The sequence below is a fragment of the Tachyglossus aculeatus genome, chromosome 21, assembly GCF_015852505.1.
Source record: "Tachyglossus aculeatus isolate mTacAcu1 chromosome 21, mTacAcu1.pri, whole genome shotgun sequence".
In the NCBI taxonomy this organism is placed as follows: domain Eukaryota; kingdom Metazoa; phylum Chordata; class Mammalia; order Monotremata; family Tachyglossidae; genus Tachyglossus; species Tachyglossus aculeatus.
Window position 1 is genome coordinate 20,703,952 of NC_052086.1, and position 18,357 is coordinate 20,722,308.

Genomic DNA, 18,357 nt, shown 5'->3' on the forward strand with positions numbered 1-18,357 from the left:
AGGAGGCGGGGAAGGGCCCAGTTTCACCCTGGAGAAGCCAGAGAAGGGAGGGCAACTTAGAAGGGAGGGCAAGTCAGAAGCAAGGGCCTAGACCTCTGTTGGGGTGGTGGTTGGTAAGAGCAGAAAATACCCTGGAACCAGGCTTCTGCAGTCTCCCCTGGTGGGTCAGGCTGCCTTCTTGGACCTCCTATCCTTCCCAGTCCTGCCAGCCTGGGCAACCTCTACAAGCCTATGTCTAACTCTGTAGCCTTCCTCCTGCCTCAAATTGGCCCCAGCCACCTTGGGCATTAGAGTCCCGGGACAGCCAGTCCTCAGGCGGGGCCACCAGCCGGATTACTCAGGGGATGCTAGCTATGTCTAATTCCTCCTAGCCTGGAGCTGGGACCCTGGCCAAACACAAGTGCACACCCAGGACACTCACAGGTCGGGGCTGGAGGCTACAGAGCAGGCCTCTCTGGGGCTCCTACCTGGGGGCTGGGCCGGACAGGGCCAGACCAAACCAGCCCAGCTCAGTTCCGTATTCCAGGGTGCCGAGGCACCCCAGAGCCGTCCCTGGAGAGGAGGAGGAGGAGGAGCTGGGAATGGTGGAATAGAAATCTGCGCCTTTAAAGGCCAGGCAGGTGGAGGGGGGGGTGACGTCACGGATTCCGGGGAGCCGGAGGAGCAGCGAAAGCATCTGGGGTTGCAGACATGGAGATGGAGAGGCGGCCACGGCAGGAGCAGCAGCAGCAGCAACGGCGGAGGAGCGGCAGTGCTAGCAGGAGGCAACGGTATCCAGAGGAAGCCAAGCCGGCCCATCTGCCCTCTCCAGGGGAAGCTACAGACCAGCCTGGAGGAAGTCTCCCCAAGGTAAATAAACAACTCCCCCCACAACTATCCCCCAAGGCCTGCTCCGCCTCCTGGGGGACCTCAGGCCCTGAGCCTGCTAGCCACTGCCCGCAGGTGCCCGCAGCTCTCTGCCCACAGCTCTGCCAACAGAAGAAGGACCCTGTGCTCTAGTCTGTGTGGCGAGATGGAGGAGGAGGGGTCGGGGGAAGGAGGGCCCTGGCAGAACCGACATCTGGGCCAGGAGTCTGGGGCATGTGTGATTAACTAGTTAAAAATAATGAGTGCGATATTTGTTAAGCACCTACTATTCTCCAAACACTGTAATAAACGGTGGGGTAGATAAAAAAGAATCAGACTTGTTGGGTCTCTGAAGAGCCTTTGGGCTCTCGGAGGCCCGGATGCTGAGAAGAGCATCTTTTTGTGGTCTCTCAGGATCCCCTCCCCTCACTAGGGTCCCCCTAGCCTGCAGGAAGCCCAGACCTCCTGTAGCAATCCTACAGCTTTGGGGAGGGGATCTAAGTTGTCTTCCAAGGGCAGTAGTGGCCAGAGGAGCTGGGGAGGAGGATGTCATGCCTGGACTGTGGGTCCTTGGCACCTTCAGGCCAGCTGCTCACTGGAGCAGGAAGGGCATGGCTGGCTAGAGGGTCAGATCGCTTGAGAGCAGAGAACAGTCTCTTCCCCTCAGAGACAGGGAGCTTCTGGGCCTATTCTCCCATGACTACTAGACAACTTTCCGAGGCCAGCTCTCTAGGTGCCACTGAGGTTGAGGGGAGGAAAAAAGATGGATCAAGTTGGGAGGAGAGAAGGGGGTAGCTCTGCTCCTTCCTTCCCCTCAGACCCAAAGAGGCATTCTTAACCTTGTAGCCCCTACCCATTTCCAGGAAGTGGCACAATTGGATGAGGGGGGTGGGGGTGGAGGGTTTGAGAGGGAAAGACTTAAGAAACTAACTTCCTGACTCCAGGGCTGGGAGAAGTCAGGAGGCCTTCCCAGACTGAACCCCCTCCTTCCTCTCCCCCTCCCCCCCCGCCCTACCTCCTTCCCCTCCCCACAGCACCTGTATATACGTTTGTACAGATTTATTACTCTATTTTACTTGTACATATTTACTATTCTATTTATTTTATTTTGTTAATATGTTTTGTTTTGTTGTCTTTCTAGACTGTGAGCCCGCTGCTGGGTAGGGACCATCTCTATATGTTGCCAACTTGTACTTCCCAAGCGCTTAGTACAGTGCTCTGCGCACAGTAAGCGCTCAATAAATACGATTGATTGAATGAATGAATGAATGAAGTCTGATTCTCAGCTGGCAACAGCCCAATTCTGGAGAGAAGGAGGAACAGGGGAAATGAAGGTTGAGAAACGGGCCTTGGGATCAACAGGGGCAAAGGGCCCCAGAAGGGATGGGATCACAGGGCAGTGGCGGGGGGGGGGGGGGGGGGGGGGGGTGGGTGTCTGAGGACGATGAGGTCAGAAAGGGCTGGAGGGAATCAGGAGTGTGGGGGGAGGGGGCAGGGTGGACCAAGAGGTTGGGAGTGTACAGGAGCCCTCCAAGGGGGTCCATAGGGCATCTGTACTGGAAGGAATCACCTTCTCTTTCTCCCTGGCCATTCCCTGCCTCTCCAGATGCCTCTGCTCCCATCTGTCCCCCCCGGCAGGACACCAAGCCAGAGGGTTCCAGGGGCTGAGCCACTTTAAGGCGTGGAACGGCCAGAACCCTGGGCGATCAGGGTTCCAAGTCTATGGGGTGGGCAGGGGGTGGGAGAGAGGGTAGAGCCAAGGAGAGGTCAACCAACCCGCTGCAGCAGCCAGGTGACAACCCTGGGGTGGGATCTCACTGAGGCGGGGGGCGGGGAGGTCGGAACAGAGGCCGGGAGACTCAGCCGGGACGCAAGGCCCAATCCTACAAGGCCACCTTCCTGTGTGGTTTTTGCGGGGAGGGATGGAGGAGGCCTCTGACCTTCTGGCCTCAGGGCCAGTTCCTTTTGGCGGGCTTCGCAAGGGCACTGTGCCCCCCAGGGCTTGTTGTCTCTGGGCCAACCAAGGGCCACAGCCAGGCGCCAGAGACATAGCAGATGGAAGCTCTCCCGCTTACTCTGCTCCGGGTCTAATAATAGCCACCTGACAGGGGTGGGCCTGCCAGCCCCCTCAGCGATCAGCACAGGGGAGAGGGCGTGTGGGGCGGGTGTGTGTGGCAAAGGCATTAAACACTCTCTTCCTGCTGCGATAATGACTAGGTTGAAGACTGTGGGAAAGTTATCTGTGCCTGGAAAAGATCAGGCGGGGCTGGGTGGGGGTCCCGGGATCCCTGAGACTCGGGGGGGCGGTGACCAGAGGCCCTCTGTGGACACTGAATGGTGCCTACAGAGACCCCCAGGACCCTAGAGGGCATTGAGGCAACCCAACCCCCTACCTAAGGCCAGTGATAACCAGGTGGGGTGTTCTGGTGTTGTGATGGAGGAAATGGAAACCAAGGTAGGCAAGGTAGGGGCTCTTTAGTATGTGTAAGCACTGTGTGCTAAGTGCTGAAATAATAATAATAATTGTGGTATTTCATAAGTGCTTACTATATGCCAAGCACTGTACTAAGTGCTGGACTAGACACAAGATTATCAGGTCAGACACGAGATGATTCGGCCCCATATGGGGCTCACAATCTAAATAGGAGGGAGAACAGTTATTGAATCCCCATTTTGATACTTGAGCAAACTGAGACACAGAGAAGTTAAGTGTCTCGGCCAAGGCCACACAGCAAAGAGGCAGAGCTGGGATTATAACCCAGGTCCACTGACTGTCAGGCTCATGCTCCTTCCTCTAAGCCAAGCTGCTTTTAGATATAAGTAGATCAGGCACAGTCCCTGTCCCATGTGGGACACTTAGGTGAAGGAGGGAGTAAAGGTATCAAGGTACCATCCTGTTTTTTTTTTTACAGATTCATTCAATCATATTTATTGAGTGCTTACTGTGTGCAAAGCACTGTACTAAGCGCTTGAAAAGTACAAGTTGGCAACATAGAGAGACGGTCCCTACCCAACAACGGGCTCACAGATGGGGAAACTGAGAGAAATTCGGTGACTTGCCCAAGGTCACACAGCAGTCAAGTGGTGGAGCTGGGAGTAGAACCCAGATCCCCTGACTGCCAGGCTCTTGTTCAGGGTTAGTGGAGAGCAGATATGCTCCATTTCCACGGAAAGAGCTAGGCGAATAACAGGGGAGGAGGAACTTGGGTTAGACCTTAGAAAGAGGAGTTTTCTGACGACAAAACAGCAGCGGCCTGTGCCCAGCCCGGGAAGTGAGGGACTAGTTCCCTCTCCAGAGCAGCTTCGGCGGGAAGAGATGACGGCTTGGCAGGGGTGGGTGGAGGTGGCCATCCTGCCCAGAGCAAGGTGGCAAGGGGATGGGCTGAAGACAATGATATCCCCCTTTAGACTCTAAGCTCTATCAACTCTGCTCTACTTTACTCTCCCAATCAGTCAGTGATATTGAGTGCGTGCTGTGTACAAAGCACTGTACCAAGCACCTGAAAGAGTGCAATACAATGGAGTTGGTAGATGTGATCCCTGCCCAAAAGGAACTTACAGGCTAGAGGGGGAGACAGACATTAAAACCAATTGCAAATAGGGCAAATGGGAAAGTATAAGGATATGTATATAAGCGCTGAGGGCCTGGAGTGAATATCAAGTGCTTAGGAAATGCAGAAGGGAGAGCGAGTGGGGGAAATGAGGAAATGTGATTTTTAGGAGGATTTTGAATGTGGGGAGAGTGTTGCATATGAAGGAGGAGGGAGCTCCAGGTCAGAGGAAGGACAGGGACAATGAGGTCTCCAACGGAGTAGATGTAGGTGGAAAATAGAAGGGGTCCCAGAACTGAGCCTTGAGGGACTCCCACAGTAGGTGGGAGGCAGAGGAGCAGCCTGCAAAAGAGGCTGAGTGTTTAGTACAGTGCTTTGCACACAGTAAGCACACAAATAATATGACTGAATGATTGATTGGTCTCCTGAGGTCTCATTCTCTAAATCTCCTTCTTCAAGGTGGAGCCAGGCAACCCAAAACTCACAAAGCACCAAGTGTCTCCATCACCCTCAGGGCAGAGCGCAGCTCCCACCTCCTCAGGGCTGAGCCCAGCTCCACCATCCTTGGAGCAACAGCCATCAGTGTCCTCCATGAGCCAGAGAGTGCCTCTGACATCCTGGCCGCCTGGCCCGGCTCCATCGTCCGTAGAACCGCGCCCTTTGCCGTCCTCGATGGGGAGCGGACTGAAGCGGGACCCTGTTCTGCCATCCTCAAGGCTGATTCCGGTGCCACCGTCTTGTGAGCAGCACCCGCCCTCTGTGGAGCAGGGACAGGTTCCGTCATCCTCGTCTCCGTTGTCCCCGGAGATGGTTTCGGCTCCGTGCTCAATGGGCTGGACACCCATTGTTCCCTGGGACTCCGGAAGCTCCAGGTTGCCCTCTACCCCAAGCCCGATAGCCTGTGAGGGGCTCACCCCACTCCCAGCCCCAGTCCAGGCCCGGTGCCCCCCATCTCCATCCACAGCTGTTCCCCAGAGGCCGGCCCAGACGACCCCTGAGCCTCCTCTCTCTCTCTCCTTCCGGGCACGACCCGAATGCTCTCGGAGCACTGGCCTCGAGGATCCGCTCCTGCCTCGACCCCCTCAGCCTTTGCCCCTGGACTCAGGGAGGGGCCACCCAGAGGGGAGTGGTCATCCCCCTGGGGCCGGGCCCCCGGTCCTACTGTCCCCTGTGACCTTCAAGCCAACGGGCCCCTCTGCTGCCATCACTGTGCCCCCTCCACCGAAGCCCACCCACTCCCCCAGCCGCTCGCCTGGCGGCTCCCCTTCCCCCAGCGGCAGCGCTGGCCTAGCAACAGCCCCCAGGCCCTTTGAGCAACCGCGGCCCTCGCCCTCGATTTCCGCTTCTCCCACTTCTAGCCCTGACGGGGCTGCTCCTAGGGGATGGATCAGCCCATCACTGCACTCCCTGGACCTCCCGGTCCCCTTCGACAGCCCCCACTCTGAGCCCCTGTGGTCGGCCCATTCCACCTGCAAAGGAGACCCCGGCTTCCGGTGAGGGGGCAGTTGGGCTTCTGGGGAGCAAGTGGGAAGAGGAGCGAGGGCAAGTGGCCCCGAGGCCCAGTCCTACGAAGCTGGTTTCTGTCTGGCACCAGGCTGTGGGGAGAGAGGAGCTAACGCAGCAGTGGAGAGGATTTGGGTCAGATGTTCCCGAAAACTGGCATCCACGCAGGGGTGTTTGCCTGTGGAGTCTCATCAGAGATGCGAGGATGGGGGATGGGTAGTGGGAATCAGGAAGGGCTGGGGAAAACCTTCCTTTAGGTGGCAGACCAGGGGAGGTCAGACACCTGCTTTCTGGGTCTGCAGGACCCCTCCAACAAGGGGCAGGCAGGGGGAGGGTCCTGGAAGTCCCCGGGGGGGCTGGTCACCTCCTCTCCAGGCCACAGACCCTCCCTCCCCTCACCTGGCCACAGCTGGAGAAGGCAGTGGGTGGAGTCTGGAGCAGAAGGAAGATAGCCGCTTTGAGCTGGACCCTAGAGAAGCCACAGAACTGGGCCAACCTGGAGAAAAGCAAGGGTTTGGGCAGAGGCTGGGGGGTAGAGGGCAGTGCTTTACCCTCAACTTGGACATGCCCCCCCCTTCCCCCCACTCCCCCGGGCAGGATCTCTGTGGTGACATGGAATGTGGGCACAGCCATGCCACCCGACGATGTCACCTCCCTCCTGCACCTGAACACGGATGACAGCAGCACCACGGACATGATCGCCATTGGGTGAGGCTGCAGGGCAGGGGCTGCCAAAAGTGGTGGGGCACGGTGAGGGAGGGGGCACCATGGGGCAGAGGGCATGGATCTCCTCCTTGTGGCCCAGGTTCTCCCCGCCCCTCCAGGCTGTTCTCCAGCCTCTGTTCTGCCCCTCTCTGGCTGGGCTGGGGTCCAGATGGGGACGGAAGAGCTGAGAGATCCCAACAACCATCTGTGCCCACTGGCTGGGGAAAGCGGGGGATGCTTGGGGAAAGAGGGCCGGAGAAGGGGGCACTCACCCTTTACTGTCCAGGCTTCAGGAGGTGAACTCGATGATCAACAAGCGCCTGAAAGATGCCCTCTTCACCGACCAGTGGAGTGAGCTCTTCATGGAAGTTCTGGCTCCCTTCAACTTCGTACTGGTAGTGCTTGGGCTCAGGGAGGTGCCCTCCCCTCATTCCCTGGGCCCCTTCACACCTGGGGTCATCCCTTTTCCCCGACTCCCACCAAGATCTTAAACATGGAGTTGCTGGGAGGGCACAGTTGGAGCTGCAAACCACCCTCTTCTGTTCCCACCCCCCTGCCCACCATTCTGCCTGCCCCGGGGGGATGTAGGCATGCACATTCACTCTCACAGCCACTGATGGAATCGACCGGCTGCTGAGGGTAATGCAATTGAGCGGTCAGACGGGATTGCTCCCAAGGGTGCGACCAGAAGGCAGACTGGCCCTGGGGGCTGCCCTCTTCTCCCCCACCCCCGACTTTTCCCCAGCCACCTTGCTTTCCCACTCTCCCCACCAAACTTCCAGACTTGGTGCTTCTTCTTTCCCTGCCCCCTTCCCCCCTACCCCCCAACAGGTGAGCACCGTCCGGATGCAGGGAGTGATTTTATTGGTGTTTGCCAAGTACTATCATCTCCCCTTCCTGCAGGACGTGCAGACCGACTGCACCCGCACAGGACTGGGCGGTTACTGGGTAGGGCCGGGGAAGATGGGGGTCCCTACTGCGGGCGGGGTGGAGGGAGATGCAGAGGTGGGGATGGGAGCAGATGGGGCAGGGAGGGGACAGGTTGGGAGGGGGTGATGATGATAGGGGCAGATGGGACAGTGAGGGGTTGGGGAGGATGGGGGTGAAGGGGGCAACGGGGGTGCGCAGCATGACAGTGGGTGGAGAGGATGGGAGTGGATGGGGCAGTGAGGTGGTGGGCAGGATGGGGGCAGATGGGGTAGTGAAGGGTGGGCTCGTTCAGAGGATAAAAATAAATGTGAGAGATTGGGGGCCTTTTCCACCCTAAACCTGCTGAACTTTGTCCTCTCTCTCTCCCTCCATCCCTTTCTCCCTCCCTCCCTCCGTCCCCCTCAGGGTAACAAGGGTGGGGTGAGTGTCCGCCTCTCCATCTTCGGCCATATGGTCTGCTTCCTCAACTGCCACCTGCCTGCCCACATGGACAAGGCTGAGCAGCGCAAGGACAATTTCATGACCATCCTCAACATGCAGCAGTTTGAGGGCCCCACGGCCCATGGCATCCTGGACCATGAGTAGGGGTTGTCCTCTTTCTCCTTTGGGCCCCAACTCTCACAAGGGATCTGGGAAGGTGGGGTGGGTGCTGCTCTGACTCAGGGGAACTTAGTGTTGTCATAGAAACTGCAGTGGAGCATACCACTTTGTCCTTGATGGCTACTTTCTTCCCAAGAATCTTGGCCCCTCCAAGTCCCCTGTCCCCCTACAGCTCCCCTCCCTGCTTGACCTCCCCCAGTCTCCCCAGCCCCTGGGGCTGCCCCCACTCTGTTCATTCATTAACTATCTTCCCTTGGGGAGCCATGCTTTAGAGCTCTCCTGGGCTGACAGAACCAGACGGTTCTTGGAATCATTAACCTGCTCAGAAGGGAAGGGCAGAGGCAGGACTGGGTGGGGAGGGTGGGATAAGGCAGGGCTTCAGTCATTCCCCTCCCCTCACTTCCAGGACGGTGCTTTCCAAGGTCAATAGAACAAGTGCCCTGACCTGGTGGGGCTCTGCGGTGGCTTCTGCCCACCTGGGCTTCTCCCTTACCCCCGTCCCCACCCCCTTCCTCAGCATCGTCTTCTGGTTTGGAGACCTCAACTTCCGCATCGAGAGTTACGATCTGCACTTTGTCAAGTTTGCCATTGACAACAACAAATTGCATCAACTCTGGGAGAAGGACCAGGTGGGGAGTTGAAAACCACAAGCCCCTGCCCAATCAATATTCACACACACATACACACACATTCTTGCACTCCTACTTAACTCATTTACATGTAATTCTTACTTTCATACACTTTTTACACATCCACTCATTCCCTTACACACACACACACACACACACACACACACACACACACACACACAAACACAAGTGGATTCTGTCTCTCGCTCTCCACTCCATTGCTCTCCAATACACTCTCAATTCTCCACTCCATTGCTTTCCAGTACACTCTCAATCCTCCACTCCTCTCTCCCCAAAGCCTCAGCTACTGTACAGAATGGTTCCAGCTTTGTTTTTCTTGCTGAGGTTCTGGGGATTTTCTATCCCCTGCTCCCCTCCATGCCTTGTACCTCAGTTTCCTTTCTGAATAGCCTGTCTCTTTGGGACCGAGACTGGGCACTGGGTTTGGGAAGGAGAGTCAGGGAGCAGGGAGATGGTGGGAGTGGGGGCTGGGGCCCAGAAGAGAGGTTGGTGGGGCTAGGGGAGTTTTCAGATCAGAGCCAGGCACTGGCAGAAATTTTCAGGATGAATGATTTGGGACTTCAGGAGGCAATGGAGTTCTCTCTTCTCAATCACCTTGTCCCTCTCATTCCCCCGGCCTCCCAGGCTCAGCCTCAGAGCCAGGGCTGGCAGCGAATCTGGCAGATTTCCCTTTACCAATGGGACCCAGGGGTTCCCCCAATCCAGAACATGCTGGGAACCGGCTCCAGGGTGGGTACTTGGGTGAGAGGACCCCTGGCCAGCCCCTGCTGCTTTGTAGGGGCTGGGCTGGGTGGGGCAGGTGACCCCTGGGGCTCCGGGAAGGCTAAAGCCTTGTTGGGACAGAGGCAAAAGAGAGGGAGGTTTCGACCCTGACCTTGGCCTTCTTGCCCTCCAGCTCAACATGGCCAAGAGCTCCTGGCCCATCCTGAAGGGTTTCCAGGAGGGGCCCCTCACCTTCGCTCCCACCTTCAAGTTTGATGTGGGCACCAACAAGTATGACACCAGGTGGGGAGTAGAGGCTGGGACCCCCGGAACAGAGGGCTGGGGCAGGGGAGGTGGCTGGGATGAGCCAGGGGAAGACTGCTCCATGGGAAAGGAAGGCCAGGAGTAGGGTTGGGGGTCAAAGGAAAGCTGGCTAGCATCTGAGCCCTTCCCCCTGGGCCCCCTCTGAGTCCTCCCTACCAACAGCCCTCCCCAACTATGTCCTGGCCTTGAGCCCTCTCCCCACCTTTGCCCCTGGGTGCAGCGCCAAGAAGCGGAAGCCAGCCTGGACTGACCGCATCCTGTGGAAGATCAAAACCCCGGGTGGGGGGCCGAGCCCGTCGGGAAGGGAGAGGCAGCGGCTGCAGGTGACCCAGCACAGCTACTGCAGCCACATGGAGTTCACCGTCAGCGACCACAAGCCCGTGGCTGCCCTCTTTGCCTTGCAGGTGAGGGGGCAGGGGATGGAATGGAGGGGCGGTGGGTGGAAGCAGGGGAGGCATGGAGGGCAGTGGTGTGGAGTCCTCCACCACCAGGCTGAGACCCCAAATCCGGCCCACTGGTAGGAGGTGTTGGGAAAGTGGCAGAACAGGGGCAAGATGGGCAGAGGACGAGGGGAGGGAGGTCCAGGCCTGGCACACTTTTTCTGGTGCCTTCCGGGCCCAGGAGTCTCCCTATTATAGGATAGGGTCCAATCCCGTTCCTCTGGCCTTACTCTCACTCCCTCCCGCCACCCCCACCAGTTTGCCTACCGGGACGACGTGCCCCTGGTGAGGATCCAAGTGGCCGATGAGTGGCTGAGGCCGGAGCAGGCCGTGGTGCGCTACCGCATGGAGAACATCTTCCTCCGCAGCTCCTGGGACTGGATCGGCCTGTACCGGGTGAGTCCCCTTCCCCTCCCACTCTGTCCTAACCTCTTCCCCACCATCCTCTCTCCTCCCTCCCCCACAACAGTTACCTCACCCACTAAGAGGCAGTGCCAGGTGGGCAGTCGGCAACAAGGGGTACAGGCCTGGGGCCCAGGCTGCCACCTCCCTGCCCCTGACAACTCTCTTCTCCCTGGCCCCCGCCCCTGCCCCAGGTGGGCTTCCGGCACTGCAAGGACTACGTGGCCTATGTGTGGGCCAAGCACGAGGATGTGGACGGCAACTCATACCAGGTACGATTCCTGCCGGGATGGCCCCAGGCCCAGTGGGCTGGAGGGTCCCTCCCATCTCAGGTTCTTGGTGAATGTCATCCATGCGGAGGGAGGAAACAAGAGAGAGGAGGCACTTAAAGACAAATCCTCTGGGCCCTTGTGGGCAGGAGCCCCAGGTAGGGTCAGAGCTGCCCTGTGGGGCTATACTAGTGGTCCAGCTCCAAGCTCCGAACAAGTCTAGAAGGTGAGAATCCAGTACACCCCCTGCCTTGAGCCAGGGGGCCTCTGGGAGGGGGAAATCAGGTGTTGGGGTCCCTGAAATCCAGGCAGCATCTCTGGGCTTCTCAGTGATAGTTTCATCCTGAGAGGGAAGGCCAGGTTCTGACAGGGGGAGGAGGAGGAGGAGGGAGTGACTCCCAGGGTCAGAAGGGGAGAGATTAGGGGATGAGCCAGAGTCAGGGCAAAGAACACCCAGCTCTCCCCATTCTTTTCCTCTTGGCTTGGCCGAGGCCTCTGGGAGCCTGGACTGGGCCTGGTCTAGGAGCTTGTGGTTGGATGTGGTTTGCCGAGGAGCCAGGGCCTGGGTAAGGGAGGGGAAAGGCAAACAGCCTGGGCTTGATATGGCCCTTCCCTGGCTGACCAGCCCCAGGCCCACCCCCATCACTGGCACTTGCAGGTGACCTTCAGTGAGGAGTCTCTGCCCAAGGGCCGGGGCGAGTTCATCCTGGGCTACTACAGCCACAGCCACAACATCCTCATTGGCGTGACAGACCCCTTCCAGGTCAGGGGGAGGACCGGGGTTTGTCGGGGGGTGGGGGCACTATGAATGAGGAGGCACTCTTGGAGAGGGAGGAGCCAGGGTTTGGGATGAGCGGGTCCCAGAGGCAGGGCTGGGTGCAGAGGGGTCTGGGAAGGCTGGCAGCCCCTACCTGCACCCTGGTCCACTGGCCCCTGAGCCCAAATCAGCCACCGTCCCCTGACCCACAGATCTCCCTGCCCGCCTCAGAGGAGGGCAGCAGCCCCACGGACAGCTCTCGCACCAGCTCGGATGGGGAGGACAACAGCACCATGGAGCTCCTGGGCCCCAAGTCCCGCAGCCCCAGCCCCGGCAAGATGAAGAGGCAGCGGAGCCGCAGTCCGGGGCTCGCCAAGTTCCCCGGCCTCATCCTCCGGGCCTCCTCCCGGGAGCGGGGAGCCAGCCGTAGCCCCTCCCCACAGGGCCGCACAGGCCCTCTCAGGCCAGCCCGGGGCCAGGAGCGGGGCCAAACCGGCACCGCCTGCCAGGATGATGGAGCCGGTGGGCTTGAGACCCCACGCCCCTTGAACTTCTCTATCCCTGCCTCCCTCCCCCGCCCTGTTCCCCACAACCTAGGGCTGCTGCCCGCCTTGAGGCTGGAGACTGTGGGCCAGGTCATGGGCCAGTGGCGCGGTGAGAGCCCGGACCAAGACTGCCACATCAGTCCCAAGAGTCCTAATGCTCCGGCAGGTAGTCTGTCTCCCAGCCCCAAGGGCGGCTGGGGAAAAAGCTTGGGAAATGGAGGCTTGAGCCCTTAAGAGACCCTGGGGGTGCTGCCATCCTTCCTGTCAAGAGAGCTTGCTGTCTGCCTGCATCTCTGGAGCCTCCGCCTCCTCACCTCCGGGCACTTCCCTGGCTCTGCCCGGCCCCAGGCTCTCCCCAAAGGGCCTACAGCTGGCCTGCCTGTGTCACCTGTTGGCTGGATTCTAAATACGATTGACTGATTGCAGCCAGAGAGTGTCAGCCTGGCCCTTGGCAAGGGCTCTGCGGCCACCCCAGCCCCTGTGATAATCAGTCCCTTCTAGGAGACTGCAGTGGGGCTTGGGCAGAGGGGGAGCCTGCCATCTTGGTTGTTATTTATCAAGAATTAAACCCCTGAATCTCAGCCCCAGAGCTGACCTCTCTTCTTGCTGTCCAGCCCTGCGAGTGTGACAGGGAGAGACTCTGAACCAGAGGGGACCCTGAATGCTGCTGGATGCCATGGGGTTACCCCATATAGTCATCCCAGGGCAGGTCAAGCAGCTGGGTCTGGGGCCGTGAGGGGATTGAGAGGGAGGCAGGGGGAGGGAAGACAGGAACAGCTGAGCCTGGGCCGAGGTAGAAAAAGAAAGAGGCCGAGCAGCTGAGAGGGATCACTGGGAGGGGAGTGGGCTCTCCTGAAAGTCTAGTCCTCAGGGACCTCCTGTCCTTGGGGCTCCCAGTTCCCTGAGGCTCCAGACATCAGCTTGTTCCTGGCTCAGGCCAGGGGCTTGGGTGGGCAGTCGATAAAATTAGGAAAGTCATCCTTTCCTTTCCCCAAGCTCAGGTGGGGGCTACTGGTGCAGAGACCTGCCTGGAATAGACTGTCCTCCAGACTGTAAACTCATCCTCTACTCATTCATTCAATCGTATTTTTTGAGCGCTTACTATGTGCAGAGCACTGTACTAAGGGCTTGGGAGAGAACATTACAATAATAAACAGATACTTTCCCTGCCCACCACCAGCTTATAGTCTTGATGGGGGAGACAGACATTAATATAAATAAATTACAGGTATGTACATAAGTGCTGTGGGGCTGGGAGTGGGGAAGAACCAAGCGAGCAAGTCAGGGAGATTCAGAAGGGAGCGGGAGAAGAGGAAAGTGGACAGAGGAAAGGCTTAGTTAGGGAAGGCCTGTTGGAGGAGATGTGCCTTCAATAAGGCTTTGAAAGTGGGTAGATTAATTATCTGTAGGGTTTGAGGAGGGAGGGCTTTCCAGGCCAGAGGCAGGATGTAGGCGTGGGGTTGGCGGCGAGATTGGGGAGATCGAGGCAACTGTAAACTCACTCTCTCGAGCGCTTAGAACAGTGCTCTGTACACAGGAAACACTCAATCAATATGATTGACCGAGTACTGAGTAGAAGTCAGGGAGGCTGAAAAGTTTGAGGGCAAGGCAGGTCTCCAGAGAGAGAGGTACTGACTTGTGCTCTTGTGGGCAGGAGGAGAGAGGAAACTATGGAAAGTGAAGGAGACACTTTATTTGAGAAGCAGCATGCTCAGTGGAAAGAGCACGGGCTTGGGAGTCAGAGGTCATGTGTTCTAATCCCGACTCCGCCACTTATCGGCTGTGTGACTTTGGTCAAGTCACTTAACTTCTCTGTGCCTCAGTTACCTCATCTGTATAATGGGGATTAAGATTGTGAGCCCCACGTGGGACAACCTGATCACCTTGTATCCCCCCTGTGCTTAGAACAGTGCTTTCCACATAGTAAGTGCTTAACAAATACCATCGTTATTATTATTTGGGCATCTTGAACAGGGGTTGGCAGAGCTTCCCTGCCCAGGGCCACCTCTGCTCTCCCCATGCCCAATCATACAAAAACTCTAAAGCTCCCACGCTCACCATCCAGGAGAGTGATACTAATAAATTACCCACCCAGGGCCCTGCCTCTACCAAGGGCATTAAATATATATGCCCGGGAGTGGGGCAGGAATGGGACCTGGGCCCTGAGAGTGTGGAGTCTCGGTGCAGTTGGGGGGATTCAGGTTAAGACTCCTGCTGCCTACGGTCTCGGCTCAAGCCCGAGGCCTGGGGCTGGTGTCACGGGAGCGGTGGTGGCTGCAGCAGCAGGAGGGAGCAGGTGATGCATTCCCGAGAGCCGGAGTCCAGCTCCCAGGATCCAAACTGCCCAGGAGTTGGCCCTGGGGAAGGGGACTACCCATCCTATCCATGGTCACCTGGCTTTTCTGAGACCAAACACAACTGAGGGCAGCTTTCCAAGCTCTTTGTCTATGGCCTCTTCCCCTGGGCAGTATCACAGCCCCACCCCAGCTCCAGGTCAGACTGTGGGCCGAAGGCATTGACTAGGAGGTTGCTGCTCTTTCAGTAATGGCTGGCCTGTCCCGGGTGGGGGCCGGGGGCAGAAGAGGTGGAGCTATGGCTTTAATGGGGGCCCCCTGGGCCAGGCTGGGAGTCAGGGCTGCTTGCCACTTCCCCTGCCATCCTCCAGGCCTCGCCAGCCCCCACAGCTGACACCCTTTGTCTCAGAGGGGAACCCCCCCGTCTTGTGGCTACCATCTGCAGACATTTGTTGAACAACTTCCCTGGGACCTGGAGCTTTTGCTGCCGCCGCCGCCTCTTCTCCTTGGCCTTCTTCCACTCCAGGCTCTCTCCCTGAATGTGTGGTTGCTTCCTTCTCAGCTGCTGCAGGTGCCACGCGGGCATCAGGATGGCCAGGAGACTTTCACTGCAGCTGAGAGAGAGGGGAGAGATGCTACCATCAGGCTACCTGCCCTGCCCTGGTTCCCCAGAGCTCAGGCTTCCCCAATGCTCGGGCTTCCCCAGCCCTCAGACTTCCCCAGTCTCCAAGTCCTTCACTCCATGCCAATGCCCAGGCCCTGGTTCCCCTAGGTTCCCAGTTTCCAAGTCCTCCCAGGCCCCAGGTTCTGCCAACCTACTGGCAGGCTGGGAATGCTTGCTCTTAGGAGGGGACCACAAAAGGTCACCTGGTCCAGCCTCCTACCTCCAGGGAAGTGAGAGCTTAAACTGTGCAGGGTGGAATGTTTGTTTTTCAGAGACCTCAGGGATGGAGGCTCCCCTCCACACACCACAGCAGTCCATTCCAGTGCTTTTTTTAAAAAATATGGTGTTTGTTACACAATTACCAGGTGTCAAGCACTATACTAAGTGGTGGGGTCTGTATAAACTAATTAGGTTAGACACAGCCCATGTCCCACGTGGGGCTCACAGTCTTAATCCTTGCTTTATAGAAGAGGTGCCTGAGGCACAGAGAAGTTAGGTGACTTGCCCAAGGTCACACTGTGAGCAATAGTGGAGCTGGGATTAGAACCCAGGTCCACTGATTCCCTGGCTCATGCTTTATCCATTAGGCCATACTGCTTCTTGGTACTTTGTCCCTAGGATGGTCTAGCCTCCCTTCCCTATCTCCAACTGGAGCCAACTACCTTGCTTCACTTAAACACTTACAGGCCATCAACAAGTAATCCCTTAGCCTTCCCTTCTCCTGGCTGAAAAACACTACCGCTTTTCCGCACTTGGATTTGCACTCTTCATTCAACCCCTCCCTCAGCCCCACAGCACTTATGTACATACCCATAATTTATTTATTTATATTAACATTTGTCTCTCCCTCTAAATTGTAAGCTCACTGTGGGCAGGGAATGTGTCGATCAACTCTGTTACTCTCTGTGCCCTCCCAAGCGCTTAGTACAGTGTTCTGCACACAGTAAACGCTCAATAAATACAAGACTGTCTCTATATGTTGCCAACTTGTACTTCCCAAGCGCTTAGTACAGTGCTCTGCACACAGTAAGTGCTCAATAAATACGATTGAATGAATGAATGAATGAATTGATTGATTGATCCAATCGAAATTGCCCCAGGTTTTATTTGCCTCTGAGACAGTCTGCCCTCACAGGCAGGGAGCCACCCCCTTCCAATCAGGGACCCCTTCCACTCTTATAGCCTTCTCTTCCTTCCCTCAGCCTTCCCTTCTCCAGGCTCAACAGCCCTACTGCCTTTAATAATAATAATAATAATAATGATGGTATTTGTTAAGCACTTACTATGTGCAAAGCACTGTTCTAAGCACCGCGGGGATATAAGGTGATCAGATTGTCCCACGTGGGGCACACAGTCTTAATCCTCATTTTACAGAGGAAGGAACTGAGGCACAGAGAAGTTAAGTGACTTGCCCAAGGTCACACAGCTGACAATTGGCGGAGCTGGGATTTGAACCCCTGACCTCTGACTCCAAAGGCTTTAGCCTTTCTACCTACGTCCTGATAGCCTAGGAGCCCTAGCAGACAGTGGTATTTATTGAACACTTCCTCTACTCAGAACATTGTACTAAGCACTTACGAGAGTACAGTAGAGTTGCTAGATATGATCCCTGCCCACTAGGAGAGGAGTAGTCTACTGGGAAGACAGACGTTGAAATAAACACAGATTGGGGAAATGGCAGGGTACGAGATAGGTACAAAAGTGTAGTGGGGCTAAGGGTGGGGTGAATATCAAATATTTAAAGGGCATAGAGCTACACCCTCTCTTCTCCAAGGGTTCTCACCCAGGACAGGGGTCACCTAGGTAACAGCCCCTTCCTCCTGGTCCTCCATTTTCCCACCTTGTCCTCTGCTGTGCACCTTCCTCCCACGGCACCCTTGCTCCTGGCCCAGGGCTTGCTGGTGGGCGAGCCAGGTCTGAGGTTGTTGTGTCTCCAATTAGAGCAAGGCTGCCCCCACCACAGGTGGACCGGGGGCACCCGCAGGCCCTACGAGGATCAGAGCCGAGAAATGGGCAGGGGCCCAGCCTGGGTCTCGTGCTCACCCAGAGGCCAAGATTTCCTGAGCCCCCCAAGCTCACTCACCTACTGCCTGAGGCGCAGTCCTCTGCGGGCACCAACTCGAAGCAGGAGGTCGGAAGCAGGCCCCAGAGCCCATTAGACACTTCATTGAGGCCCTTGGACTTTCGCAGGAACCGTGCCAGGCTGCAGGGGCACATATGTGGATTATGTGGGCGGGGGTCCCAGTCCTCACAGCTACCCTCCATACTCTCCCTTCCTCTGCCCAGAGCCCTTACCCCCCCGTCCCCACTCCCCACTGACTGGCCCAACCCGATCAGGGCAGTCTGATCCTGGACTGCTGTCCCCGTGTCCGGCCTGGGCCCGGCCTGGGCCCACCCTCACCGGCGAGTACAGTTGCAGTGGTAGAGGGGATGGCTGTTTGGGTTGTGCAGCTGGAACTTGCTCTCCCTCGGCCTGATCCTGTTCTCACACTGGTCCAGGCGCTGATAGCAGTGGCAGCTCTTTTCTAGACCTTAATAATTGTGGTATTTGCTAAGTAAAACACTTAATAACAATTGAGGTATTTGTTAAGCGCTTACTACTACTACTACTACTAAAAATGATGGCATTAATTAAGCGCTTACTACGTGCCAAGCTCTGGGGAGGTTACAAGGTGATCAGGTTGTCCCACTCGGGGGCTCACAGTCTTCATCCCCATTTTACAGATGAGGGAACTGAGGCACAGAGAAGTGACTTGCCCAAAGTCACACAGCTGACAATTGGCAGAGCTGGGATTGGAACCTACGATCTCTAACTCCAAAGCCCAGGCTCTTTCCACTGAGCCACGTCACTATGTGCCAAGCACCATATTAAGCGCTGGGGTAGATGCAAGATCATCATGTTGTACACAGATCCTGTTCCTCACAAGACTCACAGTCTCAGGGGGAGTGAGAGCAAGTGTTGAATCCCCATTTTACAGATGAGGAAACTAAAGCCCAGTGAAGTTAAGTGATTTGTCCAGTGTCACTCAGCGGGCAAGTGTCAGAGCTGGGATTAGAGCCCGAGTTCCCTGATTTCCAAGCTCCTGCTCCTTCCATTAGGCCACACTGCTTTGAGACAGGGAAGGGCAGGGAGGGGACCATGTCCACCATCCATCAGCTCAAGCCTCCATAAGGG

At 57.1% G+C, this 18,357-nt stretch overlaps 1 protein-coding gene across 1 annotated transcript; it reads left to right on the forward strand.

Moving 5' to 3' along the window:
- Positions 1-651: 651 nt before the first annotated feature.
- INPP5J (inositol polyphosphate-5-phosphatase J) lies at positions 652-12,805 on the forward strand. Its single transcript, XM_038762584.1, has 13 exons — positions 652-849; positions 4,857-5,890; positions 6,498-6,608; positions 6,892-7,000; positions 7,437-7,553; positions 7,941-8,116; positions 8,653-8,764; positions 9,681-9,790; positions 10,032-10,215; positions 10,510-10,647; positions 10,848-10,925; positions 11,581-11,685; positions 11,892-12,805. Exons 1-13 carry the CDS (start codon positions 691-693, stop codon positions 12,456-12,458), a joined length of 3,000 nt encoding a protein of 999 aa, XP_038618512.1. The 5' UTR covers positions 652-690; the 3' UTR covers positions 12,459-12,805.
- The last annotated feature ends 5,552 nt before the right edge of the window (positions 12,806-18,357 follow it).